Below are 19,105 nucleotides of genomic sequence, written 5' to 3' on the forward strand. Positions count from 1 at the left end.
AAGTACTTATACTGAACTGTAACTGTCGCTGTTTTAATAATTTTTAAGAACACATCCACTGTTTTTGTCTTAACCTTCATCTCCTTTTGTTTAGCGGCAATTAAATCTTCCTCTTTGTGACAGCAATGGATCAAATGTGAGTGTTGCCACCTTGTAGAACCACTAATTAGTTAATATAAATCCATGGCACCCTGTTAGAAAAATCGGGCTGCACTTGAGTGCTCGAGCACTCTGCTGATGACGAAATTTGCGTCACGCATCCTGTACGCGTCATATTCTTCTGAAGGCATACGATAGGTTCTGGTGAGAAACAACCCGAAATATAAGTAATTTCTTAGTGAACATCTGTTGCATGTTCATGAGCGCTATGAGAGAAGCTAATTCACAGTTCACTTGGTAACATTTTTTTAGCAATAAAAAATCACAAGTTCTAGCGTGAACATGCATGCCACTGGGAACAAGCTTCTTTCATAGCGTTTATGAATGTGCAACAGACGTCAGGCTTCTCTCTTAGTGCAATAGCACCTGTGAGCTCTGGGTTTCTTTAGAGTTTGGCTGCATAGGAAATAACAGGACTGTGTTTCACATGCTCCTTTGATGCTTGTCCTGATTAAATTTCCAGCAATGAGTCAGTGGCAGGCTGATTAACCCATTCGTTCCCATGCTGTTGTAGTTCAGAGCAAAATCATTAAAAAGTTTTGTTGCTTATACAATAGATAAATAGGCCACGTGGTGCCTCCAGGTACAGATTTAAATACTTACTAATGGATCTAAAAATATTTGTATTATTTAACACTCATTTGTTTGGTTTGTTTTCCCTCAAGTATTCATATCAATACTGCGTACAGTTTGAAATGACAGCAAGGCAGATCATCTAAAGAAGATTTTCTTGAATCTCAAATGTATTGAAATCCAAACTGAACCTGTCTTTTGTCCTGCTAAAGCAATTGAACTGCCTGAAAAGATGGGGGTGGCCTTCCTCGGTTTGACATTGTTCACCTTGTGTCAACTTTGGCCACATGTACAAAGTTCGAGTATGGTTCGGTTAAATGCCGGTCTTTGGGTAGCCAGGGGCCAGTCTGTGTTTGTAACAGATGAAGAACTTCAGTTCCACACAGATGGGATATCTGAAGCCTGTAAGGTGGAAGTGGTGGTCACTGAGCCCATCACGCAAAGAGTGGGAAAGCTCACTCCTCAGGTAACCGAACAAATACTTTTTCTGCAAACTAAAACCTCTAACACCAAGTATTATACTTTTGCACTGAATTCCTAAACCATTTAACTTACTGACTCCATTCCAGCTGTGTTCGGTGAGAATTTCAGCCTTAGGAGCCGTTCACACCAAACGTGTTTTGCATCCATCTGTGCTGCATTTCAATTGTTTTTCTATATAAACGTACTAGATGGCCATTTTAGACCGATGGGCCACATCTCACTGGTTTTTGTCCACATCTCATCTTGTGCAGAGCAAATATGTTTTTTTAGATGCCATATCAAGATAACAGCGGGAACCTTGTCGCAAGAAAACATGTTCTGTTACATTCCTTCTGTTTTATATATATATATATATAGAGAGAGAGAGAGAGAGAGAGAGAGAGAGAGAGAGAGAGAGAGAGAGAGTAAACCTTATTATTTTTAAGAAATTTAGGATTCAAGTTTGAAAGTCTCCCACTGATTACAATTAAAGAATGCTTACAAATATAAATTCTAATAAAATAATAAATCGTAATATTTGCATACTGAAATCCGATCAGTCTTTTCTTGCATATATTTAACCATATAGATGCTTTTATACTGCAAGTCTAACACATAGTGTGTTTATTGTCATATATAGACAACAGAAAACACACTTATTATCACAGCAATGGCAAAATAGTTCTGATGCAGCACTTCAATTATGTAAAACCATAGCCTAAAATGTATGCTTGTCTAAAAGTTTCTTTTTTGTGGCCTTGCAAGCAGTTATTTACTTCAGGATATGCAGATTGAGTTGAGTTAAAGTTTGTTTTCCAGGTATTTGACTGCCAGTTCTTGCCTGATGAGGTCAAGTACATCCACAATGGCAGCCCACTTCTAGATGAGGATACTGTCATGTTGAGGGTATATAGGTGAGACTTTGAGTGGTCATGATTATTCATTTTCCATCACTGACTGCAAAAGCCATTGAGGCCTAAAGTAATTTCCATACCAAAATGTTTACGAACACATTTTTCTATACATTTACTCAGGTTTACAGACTCTGAGACATTCGTTGAGTCTGTCCTTCTAAGGGTAAAGGTGGTGGAACCTCAGAGAAGCCTAACAGAGCTTGGAAGCATTCCTCTGGTGGTTCCAGAATTCTATGGTCTCTCCAATGTCATCAATAGCAGTGTCCTTACCTTCAAAACCCAGCCTGGCATGAGCTGCACTGTCCGTCTCCTAAGCTCTGAGATCAAAGTCTCCATGCTTGGTCAACTGGTCGTTGAAGACAATCTTGAAACAATGCAGTCCACTGAGCCTGGACCAAGAAAAGGTATTCCAAGAACATGAGAAAGCTAAGTACACTACCTGAACATGCAATTTCAAAAGTCTGATTTCAGTCGGACTAAAAAAAATTTTTTTTTAAATGTCATGTAAACATTTTAGATGATTCTTGCAAAATCAGACTAACAGATTTAGATAATGCGATGGTAGCCCGGCTTTGTCCGGAATGTATACACATTAATCGGACTGCAATTGGCCTTTGTGTTGTGCACATGCTCCAAAGACAGAGGTGGCGTGCGACCATGTATTACCGGCACTTCCTCAGCTGACAAATGGCTTTGGAACAACATTACATTGAAAACAAATTATGACAGAATTGTAATTTTTGGGTGAATTATCCCTTTAAATCTTTAATCTTTGTCTTCAAACTTTCAAGGACGCCATACTGGAATCACCTGTCCAGGAAACAAAGCCTGTGACTACAACACAAGGGAAGTAGAGTTCTTGAAGACTGACTGCACTGAGTTCCTTACTTCAGGTCTGAAGTACCAGCACCTCAGTCCTCCATCACCTGAGATTGATTATATTCCAATTAGGGTGGAGTTTAGGGATCAGACCTCTCGAGCCTTGGTGGAGGTAAACATGACAATCATGATCATATAAAAACATAAAACAAGTACCCAATTGTTGGGTATCCATTTCCATACAATCCATTTCACTTTCCTGTCCTCCCTTTCCTTTCTCTTGGTTAGACCGAGAGTATCTGGCTACCAGTACTGATCCAAGGGGCCATGCAGAATCAAGCTCCCCATGCTGCCTTCATGTCCACGTTCATCTTGGAGGTAGATCAATTCATCTTGACCCCCATGACGACTGCGGCACTGGATGCAAAAGATGATGAGACCCCTCAGGCCCAGCTGATTTTCAATGTAACCAAACCTCCAGCAGAGGGATACATAACTCACCTGGATGATCACACCAAAATTGCTTCCTCCTTCTCATGGGAAGATCTAAATGAGATTAAAATTGCCTATCAGCCCCCAAACAGCAGCCACACATCTAGAAGGAACTATGAGGTTAGTTGACAGCAAAGGATTGCTGTACAACATTTGACAGGGAAGTAGACAGGAAATTTGTACCTTTTTACCTACACCAAATAAATTGCAATCAAACCATGAGATCAAAAACTTCTATTAGTTTAGCCTTTCAAGATGATTAAAAAAATATGGGAAGCTACGTATATTGAAGTCCTCATAAAATTACTTGACAAGTGCAGCTTTCTTTCCTGTGTTGATGTATTTTATATTGGTGGGACATTTAAAAATGCTTGTCCCTTTTGTTTAAATAGCCAATAGCCTTTCGTTTATGTCACAGTCATGAATTATGGTTTGCTTGTCGGTTGGATGTAATATTAGGGGTAGGGACATTCTCATTTTAGGGAGCATTTAATTGGACAAAATCTGTGTAGTGCAGGATGAGCCATCAGTACTTTTGGTCTGTTTTCTAAGAGAAAGACTACATATTAAATGCAAAATTTCTGATAAAAGATCTATTTGTCAGCGTTTATGAGTACACTAGCATATAGATGGATTTATAGCTAATAGACATGGACTAAAAGCCACAAATTTCCAATGAAGTTCATTTCAATGTTCATCCCACTATATACTGCCTATTATCCATGTCCATTAATTTAACCTTATATGTTGTGCAGGTTGAGTTTCAGGCCATTGATGGCTCATTTGCAGAGAGTTTTCCTATCTTAGTGCACATCTCTATCCGCACCGCAGAGACCAATGCCCCTCGAGTGTCTTGGAATATGGGTAAATCAGCATATTAACTAAATGAATAAATCTGATACTAAACATAATTATCATTTAAATGGGAGACTGACACTAAACATCTGCATACTTACAGGGTTGGATCTACTGGAAGGCCAATCCAGACCAATCACTTGGGAGCACTTACAGATTGTTGATAATGACAACATACATGCTGTCACCTTAATAGCTGTGGATGGCCCCTATAATGGACACTTAAGTGTTAGAGGTAAAGGATGTTTACCATTACTCAGTGCCTCTTACCACAGAATTCCAATATCACTAACCAAGTACAGCAGATAGGACTAAATTATTCACAGAATCACAGCACTTAAAGGGATAGATTGCCCAAAAATGAAAATTGTGACATCTCTGTTTACATCCAAATGCAATTACCATGGTCTTTTACCGCACGGATATGTCATAGTAAGTCTCATAAAGTGTAAGGTTCTGTTTTCATGAGTGCGCAAAGTGAAGTGCTACATGCATGACTGTGCATAACATCTTATCCAATTTTCATGAGAGTGCTAATTCTAAGCGCAATTTTCGTGCCAGTGCAAAGCGCAAGTGGCCATAGGTGGGAGTATTTGTGCTATCTGTGGGTCCATGCGTGCAAACTAGGGGTGTATTGTGTGTAAATGAATTGAGGAAAGCACAAATTGTTATTTTCCTAAAAAAAAATAGGTCATTATGCTAAGATGTTGCAAAAGCACGTCAGAGCAGAGCAAAGTCTAAACTCAGTTCCTGCATTTGCAGTTTGGATATTGCACTAGCAGGTGGTAATAAAGTTCATGTCCAAACTCTGAAAATAACGTAGAAACACCAAATTATGTCCATGACGATCACTGTTATAGACGTTTTATTAAAAAAAAATATTAGATGTGTTAAACTATCTTTAGGTCATGTTTTTATTATTATTATGTTTATATTAACAATTGTATTTATTATCTAATATATACAGGTGCATCTCAATAAATTAGAATGTCGTGGAAAAGTTCATTTATTTCAGTAATTCAACTCAAATTGTGAAACTCGTGTATTAAATAAATTCAGTGCACACAGACTGAAGTAGTTTAAGTCTTTGGTTCTTTTAATTGTGATGATTTTAGCTCACATTTAACAAAAACCCACCAATTCACTATCTCAAAAAATTAGAATATGGTGACATGCCAATCAGCTAATCAACTCAAAACACCTGCAAAGGTTTCCTGAGCCTTCAAAATGGCCTCTCAGTTTGGTTCACTAGGCTACACAATCATGGGGAAGACTGCTGATCTGACAGTTGTCCAGAAGACAATCATTGACACCCTTCACAAGGAGGGTAAGCCACAAACATTCATTGCCAAAGAAACTGGCTGTTCACAGAGTGCTGTATCCAAGCATGTTAACAGAAAGTTGAGTGGAAGGAAAAAGTGTGGAAGAAAAAGATGCACAACCAACCGAGAGAACCGCAGCCTTATGATTGTCAAGCAAAATCGATTCAAGAAGTTGGGTGAACTTCACAAGGAATGGACTGAGGCTAGGGTCAAGGCATCAAGAGCCACCACACACAGACATGTCAGGGAATTTGGCTACAGTTGTCGTATTCCTCTTGTTAAGCCACTCCTGAACCACAGACAACGTCAAAGGCGTCTTACCTGGGCTAAGGAGAAGAAGAACTGGACTGTTGCCCAGTGGTCCAAAGTCCTCTTTTCAAATGAGAGCAAGTTTTGTATTTCAGTCTGGAGGAAGGGTGGAGAAGCTCATAGCCCAAGTTGCTTGAAGTCCAGTGTTAAGTTTCCACAGTCTGTGATGATTTGGGGTGCAATGTCATCTGCTGGTGTAGGTTCACTGTGTTTTTTGAAAACCAAAGTCACTGCACCCGTTTACCAAGATATTTTGGAGCACTTCATGCTTCCTTCTGCTGACCAGCTTTTTAAAGATGCTGATTTCATTTTCCAGCAGGGTTTGGCACCTGCCCACACTGCCAAAAGCACCAAAAGTTGGTTAAATGACCATGGTGTTGGTGTGCTTGACTGGCCAGTAAACTCACCAGACCTGAACCCCATAGAGAATCTATGGGGTATTGTCAAGAGGAAAATGAGAAACAAGAGACCAAAAAATGCAGATGAGCTGACGGCCACTGTTAAAGAAACCTGGGCTTCCATACCATCTCAGCAGTGCCACAAACTGATCACCTCCATGCCACGCCAAATTGAGGCAGTAATTAAAGCAAAAGGAGCCCCTACCAAGTATTGAGTACATATACAGTAAATGAACATACTTTCCAGAAGGCCAACAATTCACTGTTTTTTTTATTGGTCTTATGATGTATTCTAATTTTTTGAGATAGTGAATTGGTGGGTTTTTGTTAAATGTGAGCCCAAATCATCACAATTAAAAGAACCAAAGACTTAAACTACTTCAGTCTGTGTGCATTGAATTTATTTAATACACGAGTTTCACAATTTGAGTTGAATTACTGAAATAAATGAACTTTTCCACGACATTCTAATTTGAGATGCACCTGTAGGTGTTGTTTTTCCACCTGTTGTCATAGAGTGATTTTTAAGTCTACAAAAGCAGCCTTTGGAAGAAGTTGGACAGAGTAAAATGTTTGGATTTGGTATTATTATTTTTTTACCACTTCGTTGTTTTGATTATACTGTATTTTCATTTCGTTTGAAGTGTAATTTAAATTTAGAAATATTTTTGGTTTGATTATTACATTTCAATAAATTTAATTTTTCAAAATTAAAAATCAACTGGTAGAAGTGAAGTGTGTGCCAATACAATCATGCTCAGTGGTAAAATACACTGACTACCACCCCTGGAGTTCGCTAGTTCGAATCCCAGGGCATGCTGTGTGACTCCAGCCAGGTCTCCTAAGCAACCAAATTGGCCCGGTTGCTAGGGAGTGTAGAGTCACATGGGGTAACCTCCTCGTGGTCGCTATAATGTGGTTCGTTCTCGGTGGGACGCATGGTGAGTTGAGCGCAGATGCCGCGGTGGATGGCGTGAAGCCTCCACACGTGCTATGTCTCCGTGGCAATGCGCTCAACAAGCCACGTGATAAGATGCACGGGTTGATGGTCTCAGACACGGAGGTAACTGGGATTCATCTTCCGCCACCCGGATTGAGGCGAATCACTACGTGACCACGAGGACTTAAAAAGCGCACTGGGAATTGGGCATTCCAAATTGGGTGAAAATAATAATTAAAATACTTACAGTATACATACATTCTCTATAATTTAACAGAGCATAAATTCAAATCCAGACAAAAACCACATCTTCTTTCATCATTTATAAGAGACCACAAAAGAAGGGGTTACATACAAAAGGAGCATGTCACTGTCATAGAAATATGCCTGACATTCAACAGGTATGCAGTTATTGCAGAAAAGAATGTAAGGCCATATTTCTATTCTTCTAATTCATTGCATAAAGTCCATTTATGCAATGAATGGATGAATGGGCTCTACCAGCTTCTTATGAATGTTCTGTCTTTGTTTATATCGCTGTTGCTTAACAGGAAATGGACTATATAATAGGATGCAGATGTGCCGGAGAAGAACCTCAGAATTAAATTGCACTTGACCTAGCCCATTAGCGCTTTGTGCGCACAATTTTGCCAAACCTTGTGCCTAGACTTAGTTTCAGTCTCCATTCACTTTTATTGCACAGTAAAATGATGCAATGAAAGTAAAGGATGTTTAAGGACAACATTATGCCTTATATGACATTTTGTGTTTCGCAGAAGAAGAAAAAAGTCATATGGGGAGTCACGTGACGCCATGCGAGGTTCGGACGTGTGGACGGCGAGCTCTGCTCACTTTGCTAGTTTTATCACTATTAATGACATAAACCGGTGAGATTCGATACACTCTGTTCCATAACTGTTCTAGGAGGACAATATGTCAAAGAATTCAAAATCCTCAGACTCTGGAAACATTAAAAGACACTTACGTGCTCAAGCTGACACCCCTGACAAGGCCCCAAGCCAGGGACTCGATTTGGTCGGAGAAATGAGGGAAATTCGCGAGATATATTGAACATGTCGGCAATGCTGGCGAAGGTCGTTGCTGACTTGGAGGATCTTGCTGTAATATATCGATCGATCACTGCCATGGAGACAAAGTTCTCTGAGGTGGTTACAAGAGTGGGAGATGTCGAGAAACAGATCGATTATCTGGAGTCATCAGAGAGGGAATTAGCTGCTAATCCACTAGCGACCAAGGTGGATTTGGAGCATGTCTGGGAGAAGTTGGAGGACTTGGAGAACCGTAGCCGGTGGAATAACGTCCGAATTGTCGGAATTCCTGAAGCTAAAGAGGGTCAGGATATGGTGAAATTCCTGGACAGGCTCTTTCCGAATCTGCTTGACATAACAGGCCATAAGCTGGAAATCGAGCGAGCTCAGGGTTGGGAGGGAGACAGGCCCTGATCAGTTCTGGCCAAATTTCTGAGATCATCCGATAAAGATCTGGTGTTACGTGAGGTGAGGAGTAAAGGAAGGCTTTTCTGGAAGAACCACAGCATTTTCCTGTTCCCAGACTTTGCGAATTCGACAAGAGAGAAATGTGATTTATTCAAGGAATGCAAGAAACTCTTACATCAATGGAAGGTTGCTTTTGCTAAGGAATGCTGTAAGGCTAGATGCCAAGAGAACTGTAATCCAGCACATGCCCACATGGAACAACGAAAGACTTCTGGGAAAAACTACGCTCAAACTCTCACAAATAGGATCTGCAACTGAGAAAACAAATGCATCACTGTGTGAAAAACCCAGCTTACCCCCACAAACTCCAGCTGTTCTCTCTGCCCCTTGTCTCCCACACAAGGTCCACACACAAGATGTATATGTGAAAATGTAACAAACAAACGCCATGAAAACAAAGAATGCAACTGTATGTGTTTGATATCATTTAAGAGGTCTCTGTGCGAGTGGTATAATGGTCTCTTTCCCATGTTGATAAAACTAATGGTAACTAAGTTAAAAGGTCTTTGCCAAATACTGCATAATTCTGGAGGTCTATCCCCCTACTTGACCTACAATTTAAATGATCTTCTGTATGTTAACAAGGTTAAACCCCAGGTAGTCAAGAACCCATTCACCCCCAAATTTTCATTGTTCAAAGGATAATACCATTTGATACGCAATGTTTATTCTGTCTGGGTATGTAAGGAAAGTTGGCAAGAAGCTCGCGGAATCTGTAAGCCAGATCTCCCATGCTTTGCCGTCACATGTAGTTTTCCTATTTGTCAAGTATGCCTATTGATTCTTATCTTATTTTTAGTAATGCTTGTTTATTCTGATCATGTGTGAAATTGGCTTTGATTTGAATTTCTGTAACGATGTTTTATATCCTACCTGACAAATAAATTTATTTAAATAATAGATTTATTCTGAATTTCTCTGGAATCATTGTGACCGGTAGATCGCTATAGGGTACCTTTGATACCGTAATGTATTAGACCAGGGTGTAGACCAAACTGGAGCTTTAATATAGGAAAAACCACCCAGGACAACCAGGTAGGAGAAAGCCATATAAAGACTCTCAGTACAAGCCAAACCAGACGATATTAGTTAACCCTACAACCGCTGACTAAGAATGAAACTGGCTATCTTATGAGAGGGAGATCTACGTAATTTAATAATGGCCGGCGTAAGACTCCAAATCAACAACTGAGTACTGATCTAAAGGACAATGAATAGAAGAGGATTTAGAGTAATCAATAACCTAAAAATGTTAAATTAAAAGAATGATCAGAAATTAATTAGAGCTTAAATATAAATTAGAGGTCAACTTAAAATTGGAGTCAGATTAATATAAAATTGGAGTCAGATAAAATGAATAACGGAATCAATTTGTAAAGTGTAAATTAACAATAATTGCTTTACTTCAGCGCTCAGAAAAGACAGAACAACACAGAGACCTTCAAGGGGCCATTCTATTGGAATCCGACATCGGAACAAATAGTTTGGTTTTTTTACCCCCTTTTACAATGCCGTAAAGGCAGGAAGGAAGGAAGGCCGTAAAACATTCACTTGTCCCCAGCGAGTGATGTCTTTCATAAAGTCAATGGAGTGACGGCTGGAGTTTGTTTTGGAGTAACACTCCTTCAGAACTGTTTTGTGGATGAATCTGCATGTTCTTTGTGCTTATGCTTCCTTTTGGCTGGAGTTTGTTTTGTGGAGTAACACTCCTTCGGGACAGTTGTGTGGATGAATCTGCACATTCTTTGTGCTTATGCCTCCTATTGGCTAGAGTTTTTTGTGTGGAGTATTTCTTGCAAGACATTGGAGTGATTAGGTCATCTGTTGCACTCATGCAGTTTGACTGTCCGAGGAAACTAAGTGCCTTTTCTTTTTTTGTTTTGTTTATGTACTGGTTCCGCCTAGTGGCTGGAGTTTGTTTTGTGGAATAACACACCTTTGGAACAGTTATGTGGATGAATCTACACGTTCTTTGTGTTTATTCCGCCTATTAGCTGGAGTTTGTTTTATAGATTATGTTTTGTTGTGTAAATCTGTCTCACAAAATATGTGTAGAAACACCGGACTTGAGCAATCCGAAGGCAAAGTTGTCGCGGGAGCTCTCGTAGGCGTGGACTGTTTGAGTTTGGAGGGATGCATGGGGTTAATGTGCACGTTTTTCTTTTTTCTGTTTTTTTTTTTTTTTTTTTTCTGGGAGAAGTTCGGGGTTTGATTGTTAACTAATGTTGGAATGTGGTCTTTATAATTTTGTTTTTGACACACAATCTATTTTTTCTCATATGTCAAAATGTCAAGTGTTAATATGAGCGGATTGTCTCTCTCCATGTGGAATGTGAAAGGAAGGTTATTTCTCTTCTTAAGCGTAAGAAATATGATATAATGTTTCTTCAAGAAACGAATCTTTCCCTGCAGGAAGCTGAAAAATTTGGGAAGATATGAGGTGGACATGTTTTCTTTAGTGCTGGCTCAAGTAAGAGCAGGGGAGTCATTACACTGGTAAGTAAGCATCTACAATTCAAATGTCTCAAACAGATTAAAGATAAATTAGGAAGATTCATGGTTGTTTTAGCAGAAATTCAGGGGCAAAGTCTTATTTTAGCTAATATTTATGCACCTAACGTTGATGATCAGGGCTTTTTTATAGATCTTGAAGGGATGTTGCAAGCCACTGGCACCCCTCGTGATATAGTACTGGGAGGAGACTTTAATCTTTTGATGGACTCAGTCCTTGATCATAGTGAAGTAAAAGTGCCCCCTAGAGCAACACTGACGCTTCACAGGATATGTAAAAATCTTGGTCTTACAGATATTTGGAGACTTTTGAACCCATCTGGTAGGGACTATACATTTTTTTAATCAGTCCATAAGATTTATTCTAGAAGTCCCTCATTTCATCTGTTGTTGACTGCTCAATTGGAAATATTTTAGTCTCAGATCATGCCCTGGTGTGTTTAGAGGTGTTGCCACATATGGAGAAAAGGAAATCATATAGTTGGTGCTTTAATGTATCCCTTTTGCAAAATCCTGAATTCCAACAAATGTTAAAGGCTGAAATCAATGTTTATATGGAGACCAATTGGTCCTCAGTATCCTCTGTGGGCGTGGCTTTGGAGGCACTCAAGGCGGTTCTTAAGGGCCGAATCATACAGTATGCCTCATTCACCAAAAAATCCAAAGCACGAAAACTCGTGGAGTTGGAAGGGAATATTAAAAGTGCCGAGGCAGAGCTGAAGTGCCGAATGCCATTTGATGGCCTCAGAGAATTGACCCGACTGAAATAGATATAATACTATTTTGTCACAGAAGGTGGAGTTTTGGCTATTCAGGGCAAGACAGTCAGGAAACAAGGCAGGAAAACTTCTGGCTAGATATATAAAACAAAGAGAGTCTTTTTCTACCATTCCCTCTGTGAAATCTGCTGGTGGTGAAATATTTAACTCAGCCATTGATATTAATAATGCTTTTAAAGAATTCTATCTTGATCTCTATAGTTCCACGTCTTCGTCTACTGATGAGGATATTAGAAACTTTGTGGAACCATTAGAACTTCCTAAAGTGACGGTTGAGCAAAAAAATTCTCTTGATTCTGAGATAACCTTGGATGAGCTTGGTGAGGTAATTAAGGCCTTGCCTACAGATGGCTTTGCCGCTGAGTTTTTTAGATCTTATGCTACAGAATTTGCTCCACTTTTGCTAGAATTTATACAGAATCATTAAAGAATGGAAAGGTTCCGCCAAATATGATGCAAGCCCAGATCAGTCTGATTCTTAAAAAGGACAAAGACCCAAGCGATTGTAAGAGTTACCATCCAATTTCCCTGATCCAGCTAGACATTAAAATATTGTCAAAAATTTGGGCTAACCGATTAAGTAAACTTATTACACCTCTTATACATATAGATCAGGTGGGGTTTATTCGGGGCCGTAGCTCTTCTGATAACATTAGGCGTTGCATCAATATCATGTGGTCAGTGGCAAATGATCAGACTCCGGTCGCTGCCATCTCAAATGACATCGAAAAGTTGTTTGATATGGTAGAATGGGATTATCTTTTTAAGATCTTGGAAATGTACGGGTTCCGGAATACTTTTATTGGTTGGATTAAGTTACTTTATAGACACCAGGTAGCGGCGGTACAAACGAATGGATTAATTTCAGATTATTTTACTCTGGATAAAGGCAACGGGCAGGTTTGCCTTCTTTCCCCATTATTGTTCTGTCTTGCCCTGGAACCATTAGCAGCCGCGATAAGTAAGGAGGATGATTTTCCAGAGGTGGTGGGAGGTGTGGCGCATAAGCTTTTGCTTTACACAGATGATATTTTATTATTCATCTCCGACCCTACTAGATCTATGCTTTGCCTCGACAGAATTATTAATTCCTTTTCTAAGTTCTCGGGATACAGAGTTAATTGGTCTAAATCCGAAGCATTGGCTCTGACAGCGCACTGCCCGGTAACGGCTTTTCGGCTGGGTGCCTTCCAGTGGCCCAAACAGGGCATTAAGTATTTGGGTATTTTATTCCCAGCAAATTTGAGTGATTTAGTTAGAGTTTCGTTTTCGAGCGATGTGGGTAGGTGGGCTTCATTACATTTATCTATGATTGGGAAGGTTAATGTTATTAAAATGAATTGTATTCCAAAATTCAACTACCTGCTACAGTCTCTCCCTATAGATGTCCCCCTCTCTTATTTCAAGCAATTTGATAGCATAGCAAAGTCCTTCATTTGGAATGGTAAACATCCCAGATTACATTTCAGCAAATTGCATAGGCCGATTGACAAAGGTGGGCTAGTCCTACCCAAGATTTTGTTTTATTATTATGCATTCGGTCTCAGACATTTGGCTCATTGGTCACTTCCACCTGAGAGAGCCCCTCCCTGGTTCTGTATTGAATAGGAAGTTCTTGCCCCTATTTCACCATTGTAAAGCCTTTCTATCAAACTAATCGGAGAAATTAAGTTACACCCCATTATCTCGCATTTGCACTCAGTATGGACAAAAGTGTCCAGAGTGTTTAATTCTGACATTTATTTAAATGTTGCCTCGAGCATATGGCCGAACCCAAAATTATGTATTAATAAGTCCCCTTTCTGCTGGTCAGAGTGGATTGTGAGGGAGGTTAATACACTCGGTGACCTATATGAGTGGCGTGTTGAGATCTTTTGAAAATTTGGTTCAACATTTTGGGATTCCCAGATCTGTTCTTTAGGTATTTACAGCTGTGTCACCTGCTCTGTACTATTTTTGGGAGTAGCATACACCCCCCTAAAGCGGCAGATACTCTGGGAGTGGTGATTACTGCTTTTGGAAAAGGTCATTAGGCATCAGTGAATTACTCCCTGCTAATTCAGTGTCTGGGGATGGAGCTTTAACTTCTATCAAGAGATTAAGATTTAAACTTGGTATTTGAGGAGGGAGTGTGGGCTAAGTCTGTATCTAGAGATGCAAGGGTGCGCCTTATGCAATTCAAGATTTTACATAGATTCTATTGGACCCCCTCTAGATTGTATAGGCTTGGTCTTAAAGACACACCCACCTGCTGGCAATGACAATCAGAAGATGCAGACACAACCCATGTTTTTTGGTGGTGTGTTAAGATCCAAGAATTTTGGTTGAAGGTTTAGAGTTTTATGTGTGACATATTGGGCATTCAAATTTCATTTTGCCCCAGACTTTGTATTTTAGACGATGGGGCGGTCATCAATATAGGGGATAAACACATAAAAAATGTGTTATGATTGGCAGACAAATTGTTTTAAGGGGATGGAAGTCGGCTGGAGTGCCCTCATTTCAAGAGTGGTGCACAGAGATGGGGAGGGTGGCGGCTTTTGATGAAGTGTCATGTAGAAGGCTGGGGATCTGGGATTCGTTCGATGGAAAATTGGGCAGCTATTTGGCGTTTTTGGAGGGCTCTCGGGGAAAGGCAGTGGAGAAAGAAGCATATTTTTAAATGTGTGTGATATATATATACAGTATATATATATATATATATATATATATATATATATATATATATATATATATATATATATATATATATATATTTGTACTTATATGTGACCACAGGGTTGTTTGATGAGTGTCAGGGTGGGGTTGGGGATTGGGGACTTGGGAGTGGGAGGGGTAATAGTGGGGGTTAAATGCTGATTCTGTGTAAATATGTTTTGCTTTTCTTTGTTATATGTACGAATCAATAAAAAAATTGTAAAAAAATAATAATAATAATAATATGGGTTGGAACAGCTTGAGTTTAGGGCAATTAAATTAATTTTTGGGGTGAACCGTCTCGTTAGTAATTGGGTTCAAATTCGATAACACTGTATGAAATTCAGTCTGTGGTTTGTAGTAAGGAACAGGCCAAATTTGGATTTTAATTATGGACTGAATGCGATGTTTTGCTGAATGCGTTCTCCCATAGAAGCCGTGGTAGGTTGTTTTGCGATTCCTGGTTTGGAGGATTTCCAGACCCTGTGCCTTGTGTCATTCCCTGACAGAAGACCACCTGATCAGCATCAGCCTCCAGCTTACTCAAACAACTGCTCCCACTTTAAGCCAAACCCTTCCTTTAATTGCTGTTTATGTTTTTGAGGTTTACGTATGGATCTGTGATTCCTCTGGCTGAGAACAGAATCATTTCATAACTTTGGCTCCAATTCCACTCCGCCCAATCCAAAAGCACCTGTTAGTTCAGCATGATTGAGCAGAGTAGTGAGTTCTGGTGCATAACGGACTGGTTTCTCTTGAGAACTTAGATGGGGATTGGGAATTGCTCACCTGTGCCTCTAACTCAGGGACTCCCGACCCTTGGGAAAGTCCTCACTGAGTTAGTCCAATGCCTTTGGCCAAATGGCCAGCTGCCTCTGTTTCCGCCCAATGTCCTCTTGCATTGAGTGTTGATATGATGCCTCCTTTTTTGGGCCTGATGCCCACAGCCACCTTTGGGCCCAATTACTTAGTTGTTTCTCCACTGGACTTGTGGCCATTTTCTCCCTGATAACGTTGCTAATTAGGTTTGCTGTGCAACCAGTAATCATTCAATCTGTCTGGTGGCCTTGCCCTTCTGTCTCCCTGGCAAGCAGGCAGAGCCCAGCTTCACGGTGAACGGCAGCCATTCACTGGGAAGGACATCATCTTTCTTTCTTTCTTTTTTCACAAGGGGTGTGTGCCTATGGCAAAAGTAAAACTTATTTTTCACATTTGCATCCAGTCAAAGTAATGATATTGTAAATTGTATTATAGATACATGTGAAAATAATTAGATAAATTATGCTGGCTTGACCTGAACTGGAATTAATGACATTCCTTAACCTGGAATGCCATTCATCAAACATTCAAATATGTTTGGAGCTCTGAATATAGTAGATAACTGTGGTTTTCAACCTTTTGGTCACTAACTAATTTTTTAATAATTTTAAGGCATCTTTTGGCCTTATTAAGGGCTGTTCAGGCCAGAAACATGCTTCTATAAGCAAATATGCATATACAGATATGAGTGCTTGGCCAACACATTGCCAACACGCAGTCTGGTTGAACATACAGTACATAACGTGCATTCTTGCGTTACTTTGATAGTTACAAAACTCAGTACACAAAGGGTCAGTAGATTTACCTTCAAACGTCTGTGCCATTAAACTGGATTTGTTATTATTCAGACAAGTTGCTGTAAATGCATTGACTTAACCTTACTTCTTCTGCAATATTCGCTTCAAACTGTTGCTGATAGTAGTTGACTTGAAAGAAAATATCCACTGTAGAAGCAGATAATTCACACTAATGTTGGCTTTAGCATATAACAAAACAGTGTAAGCAGATGCAAAACACATTCTGTGTGAACAGTTCCTTAGAAGTATGCTGAGGCCCTCAGGTTGAGAACCACTGGTCTAACAAATGTTCATTGTCATTTATCCCAAGGTGGCAAAGGTTTCATGTTCAAGGTAAAGGATCTCAGAGAGGGAGTTGTGATCTATCACCACTCTGACAGCGACACCACCAGGGATAACATCGTCTTCCGAATCACGGATGGTCGCCACAGCATCAGACACAAATTCCCCATCTACATTCTTCCAAAAGATGACACCCCTCCTTTTTTAATCAATAATGTTGCCTTTGAGGTCCAAGAGGGTAGCTCTGTTAGGGTGGAGGAGTATATGCTAATGGCCTCAGACCTGGATTCCAGTGATGACTACATTCAGTATCAACTGCTTACTTTTCCCAGAGCTGGAGAGCTGGTCAAAAAAACTTCTCCACATGAACCAGGTCAGTGGGCTTTAATGACAAAGTGGGTTGTATTTTTGTCAATGCAAGAAGAAAATGTATCAGTACAATAAAAATAACTTCTGAATTTTATCAATTTGAAAGGAATTAACCTAACCCCTATTGATGTGTCTGAGGTGACTTACATTAACAGATGTTAGATGATGTCATGTCATTCAGGTGTGCCAGTGAAGAGTTTCCTGCAGAGGGACCTGTTTCAGGGCCTAATCTACTACAGACACTCAGGGGAAGAATTGTTTGAAGACTCGTTTGATTTCATACTCTCAGATCTCCATCAGCCTCCAAATCTCTCAGACAGACATGTACGTCCCACAGTGTTCCCACACTTTTTGACCAATGGATTTCCATGACCTTTCCAGTTGTTTGTGATTTTTTTGAATTTTTAGAGCGATTTGCTAATGAATCGTTCAGATCAATATGTGAACTATTTCAAGCAATTCACTGAAAAGAACTGACTTAAAATAACATTTTGCACACAAATCAGACATCACTGTGGCTTGCAAGACAGTTTTACTCTACCCAAGAGTAAAATTTAGCCAATTAATATTTTAGATCACAGCTTAAAGGAATATTACGGGTTCGATACAAGTTAAGCTCAATCGACAGCATTTGTGGCATAATGTTGACTACCACAAAAATGTATTTTGACTTGTCTCTCCTTTTCTTTAAAAAATAAGAATGGGAAAAATCTGGGTTCCAGTGACACACTTACAAAAGAAGTGAATGGGGCCAATCAGTAAATGTAAAAATACTCACTGTTTCAAAAGTATAGCCACAAGACATAAACAATGTGTGTTAACATGATTTGAGTGTGATAAAATTGCTTATTAACCTTTTCTGTGTAAAGTTATAGCCAATTTTACAACTTCGTTGCCATGAAGATGTTATGTCAACAAACCCTAAAATGACTGTAAAAATTGTGATTTAAACAACTTTACAGCTCAAATAATACATACATTTTAACAGAAGAATTAATGTAAGTGCTTTTATAAAATTATAAGCTTCACACTTCCCCCATTCACTTCCATTGTAAGTGCCTCACTGTAACCTCAATTTTTACTTTTTTTATTTTTGTGGAAGTCAACATTATGCCACAAATGCTGTTGATTGAATTTAACTTCTACTGAACCCGGAATATCCTTTAACACTTCAGAATAAGGTTGTATTAGTTAACTACATTAGTTAACATGAACAAAAAGTAAAGAGTAGTTTTACAGCACCTATTAATCTTGGATAATGTAAATTTCAACATATACTAATAGATTTTAAACATTAAAAGTTTACATAGACATTCTTAATGGTTTATGAACAAACATGGGATTTGGATCATGAGAGCATAAACTAAAAATTAACAATTCTATTTTCATAAATCAATATTAGCCAAGATAAATAAATGCTATAAAATATTGTTTATTGTTAATTCATTATACTTTATGTTAACACTTACTATTGTTAACAAATAAAACCTTATTGCATGATATTGTTTCCAAAATATCTTTACAGTTTTATTCATTTCCAATACGTACCTAAGAATGTAAGATACAATTCTGAAATTTCCTGATATTCCCAGGTGTTCTATGATGGTGGGAAACCTGTTCTCATTTTAGGAAATTATAATCTTACTGTTAATTAAAATTCTGCCAATATTTTGTATCTATTTTCATACTAAATTACATTTCAGTGTGAATTTTTTAAAGCAGAATTCTGCTGTGTGCAAATGTCTGTTCTGTGCCTCTGCATCTATAGACTGTAGTGATCCATGTGTTCCCAGTGAAGGACCAGTTGCCAGTAGAAGTTTCCGGTACAGTTCGCTCCATCACTGTGAAAGAGACAGAGGTTGTTTACATTACTCAGAGAAATCTGCATTTCAGAGACACAGAGCATCCGGATACTGACCTTATGTATGTCATCACTCATCCCTGTTTTAGCCCAGGAAACAGCAGGTACAGTACATGCTTTTCCTCGAAATTACAGCAAGACAATAAAACATAGACCTTGATAATGTTTTAATTAGATATGACAGTAAAGTTAAATATAGATCCAATATAATCATTTTAATTTGTTGATAT

General features: G+C 39.1%; 1 protein-coding gene across 4 annotated transcripts in view; it reads left to right on the forward strand.

The window, feature by feature from the left end:
- frem1b (Fras1 related extracellular matrix 1b) overlaps positions 1–19,105 on the forward strand; it is a 47,120-nt gene that overhangs the window by 1,189 nt on the left and 26,826 nt on the right. For 3 of the 4 annotated variants that reach the window (XR_007896646.1, XM_051693191.1, XM_051693193.1), the window contains exons 3-12: positions 945–1,198; positions 2,014–2,108; positions 2,229–2,512; positions 2,900–3,099; positions 3,216–3,539; positions 4,175–4,283; positions 4,378–4,509; positions 16,674–17,018; positions 17,196–17,338; positions 18,783–18,979. Coding sequence is in view for 3 of the 4 variants with exons in the window: in XM_051693191.1 (XP_051549151.1) it covers positions 965–1,198; positions 2,014–2,108; positions 2,229–2,512; positions 2,900–3,099; positions 3,216–3,539; positions 4,175–4,283; positions 4,378–4,509; positions 16,674–17,018; positions 17,196–17,338; positions 18,783–18,979 (2,063 nt within the window). In the remaining variant the exon portion in view is untranslated. Of the gene's footprint in view, positions 1–94; positions 137–944; positions 1,199–2,013; positions 2,109–2,228; positions 2,513–2,899; positions 3,100–3,215; positions 3,540–4,174; positions 4,284–4,377; positions 4,510–16,673; positions 17,019–17,195; positions 17,339–18,782; positions 18,980–19,105 lie in introns of all 4 variants that reach the window. The other variant, XM_051693190.1, reaches the window with a different exon arrangement.

Source organism: Myxocyprinus asiaticus, chromosome 49, assembly GCF_019703515.2.
Source record: "Myxocyprinus asiaticus isolate MX2 ecotype Aquarium Trade chromosome 49, UBuf_Myxa_2, whole genome shotgun sequence".
Taxonomy (NCBI): domain Eukaryota; kingdom Metazoa; phylum Chordata; class Actinopteri; order Cypriniformes; family Catostomidae; genus Myxocyprinus; species Myxocyprinus asiaticus.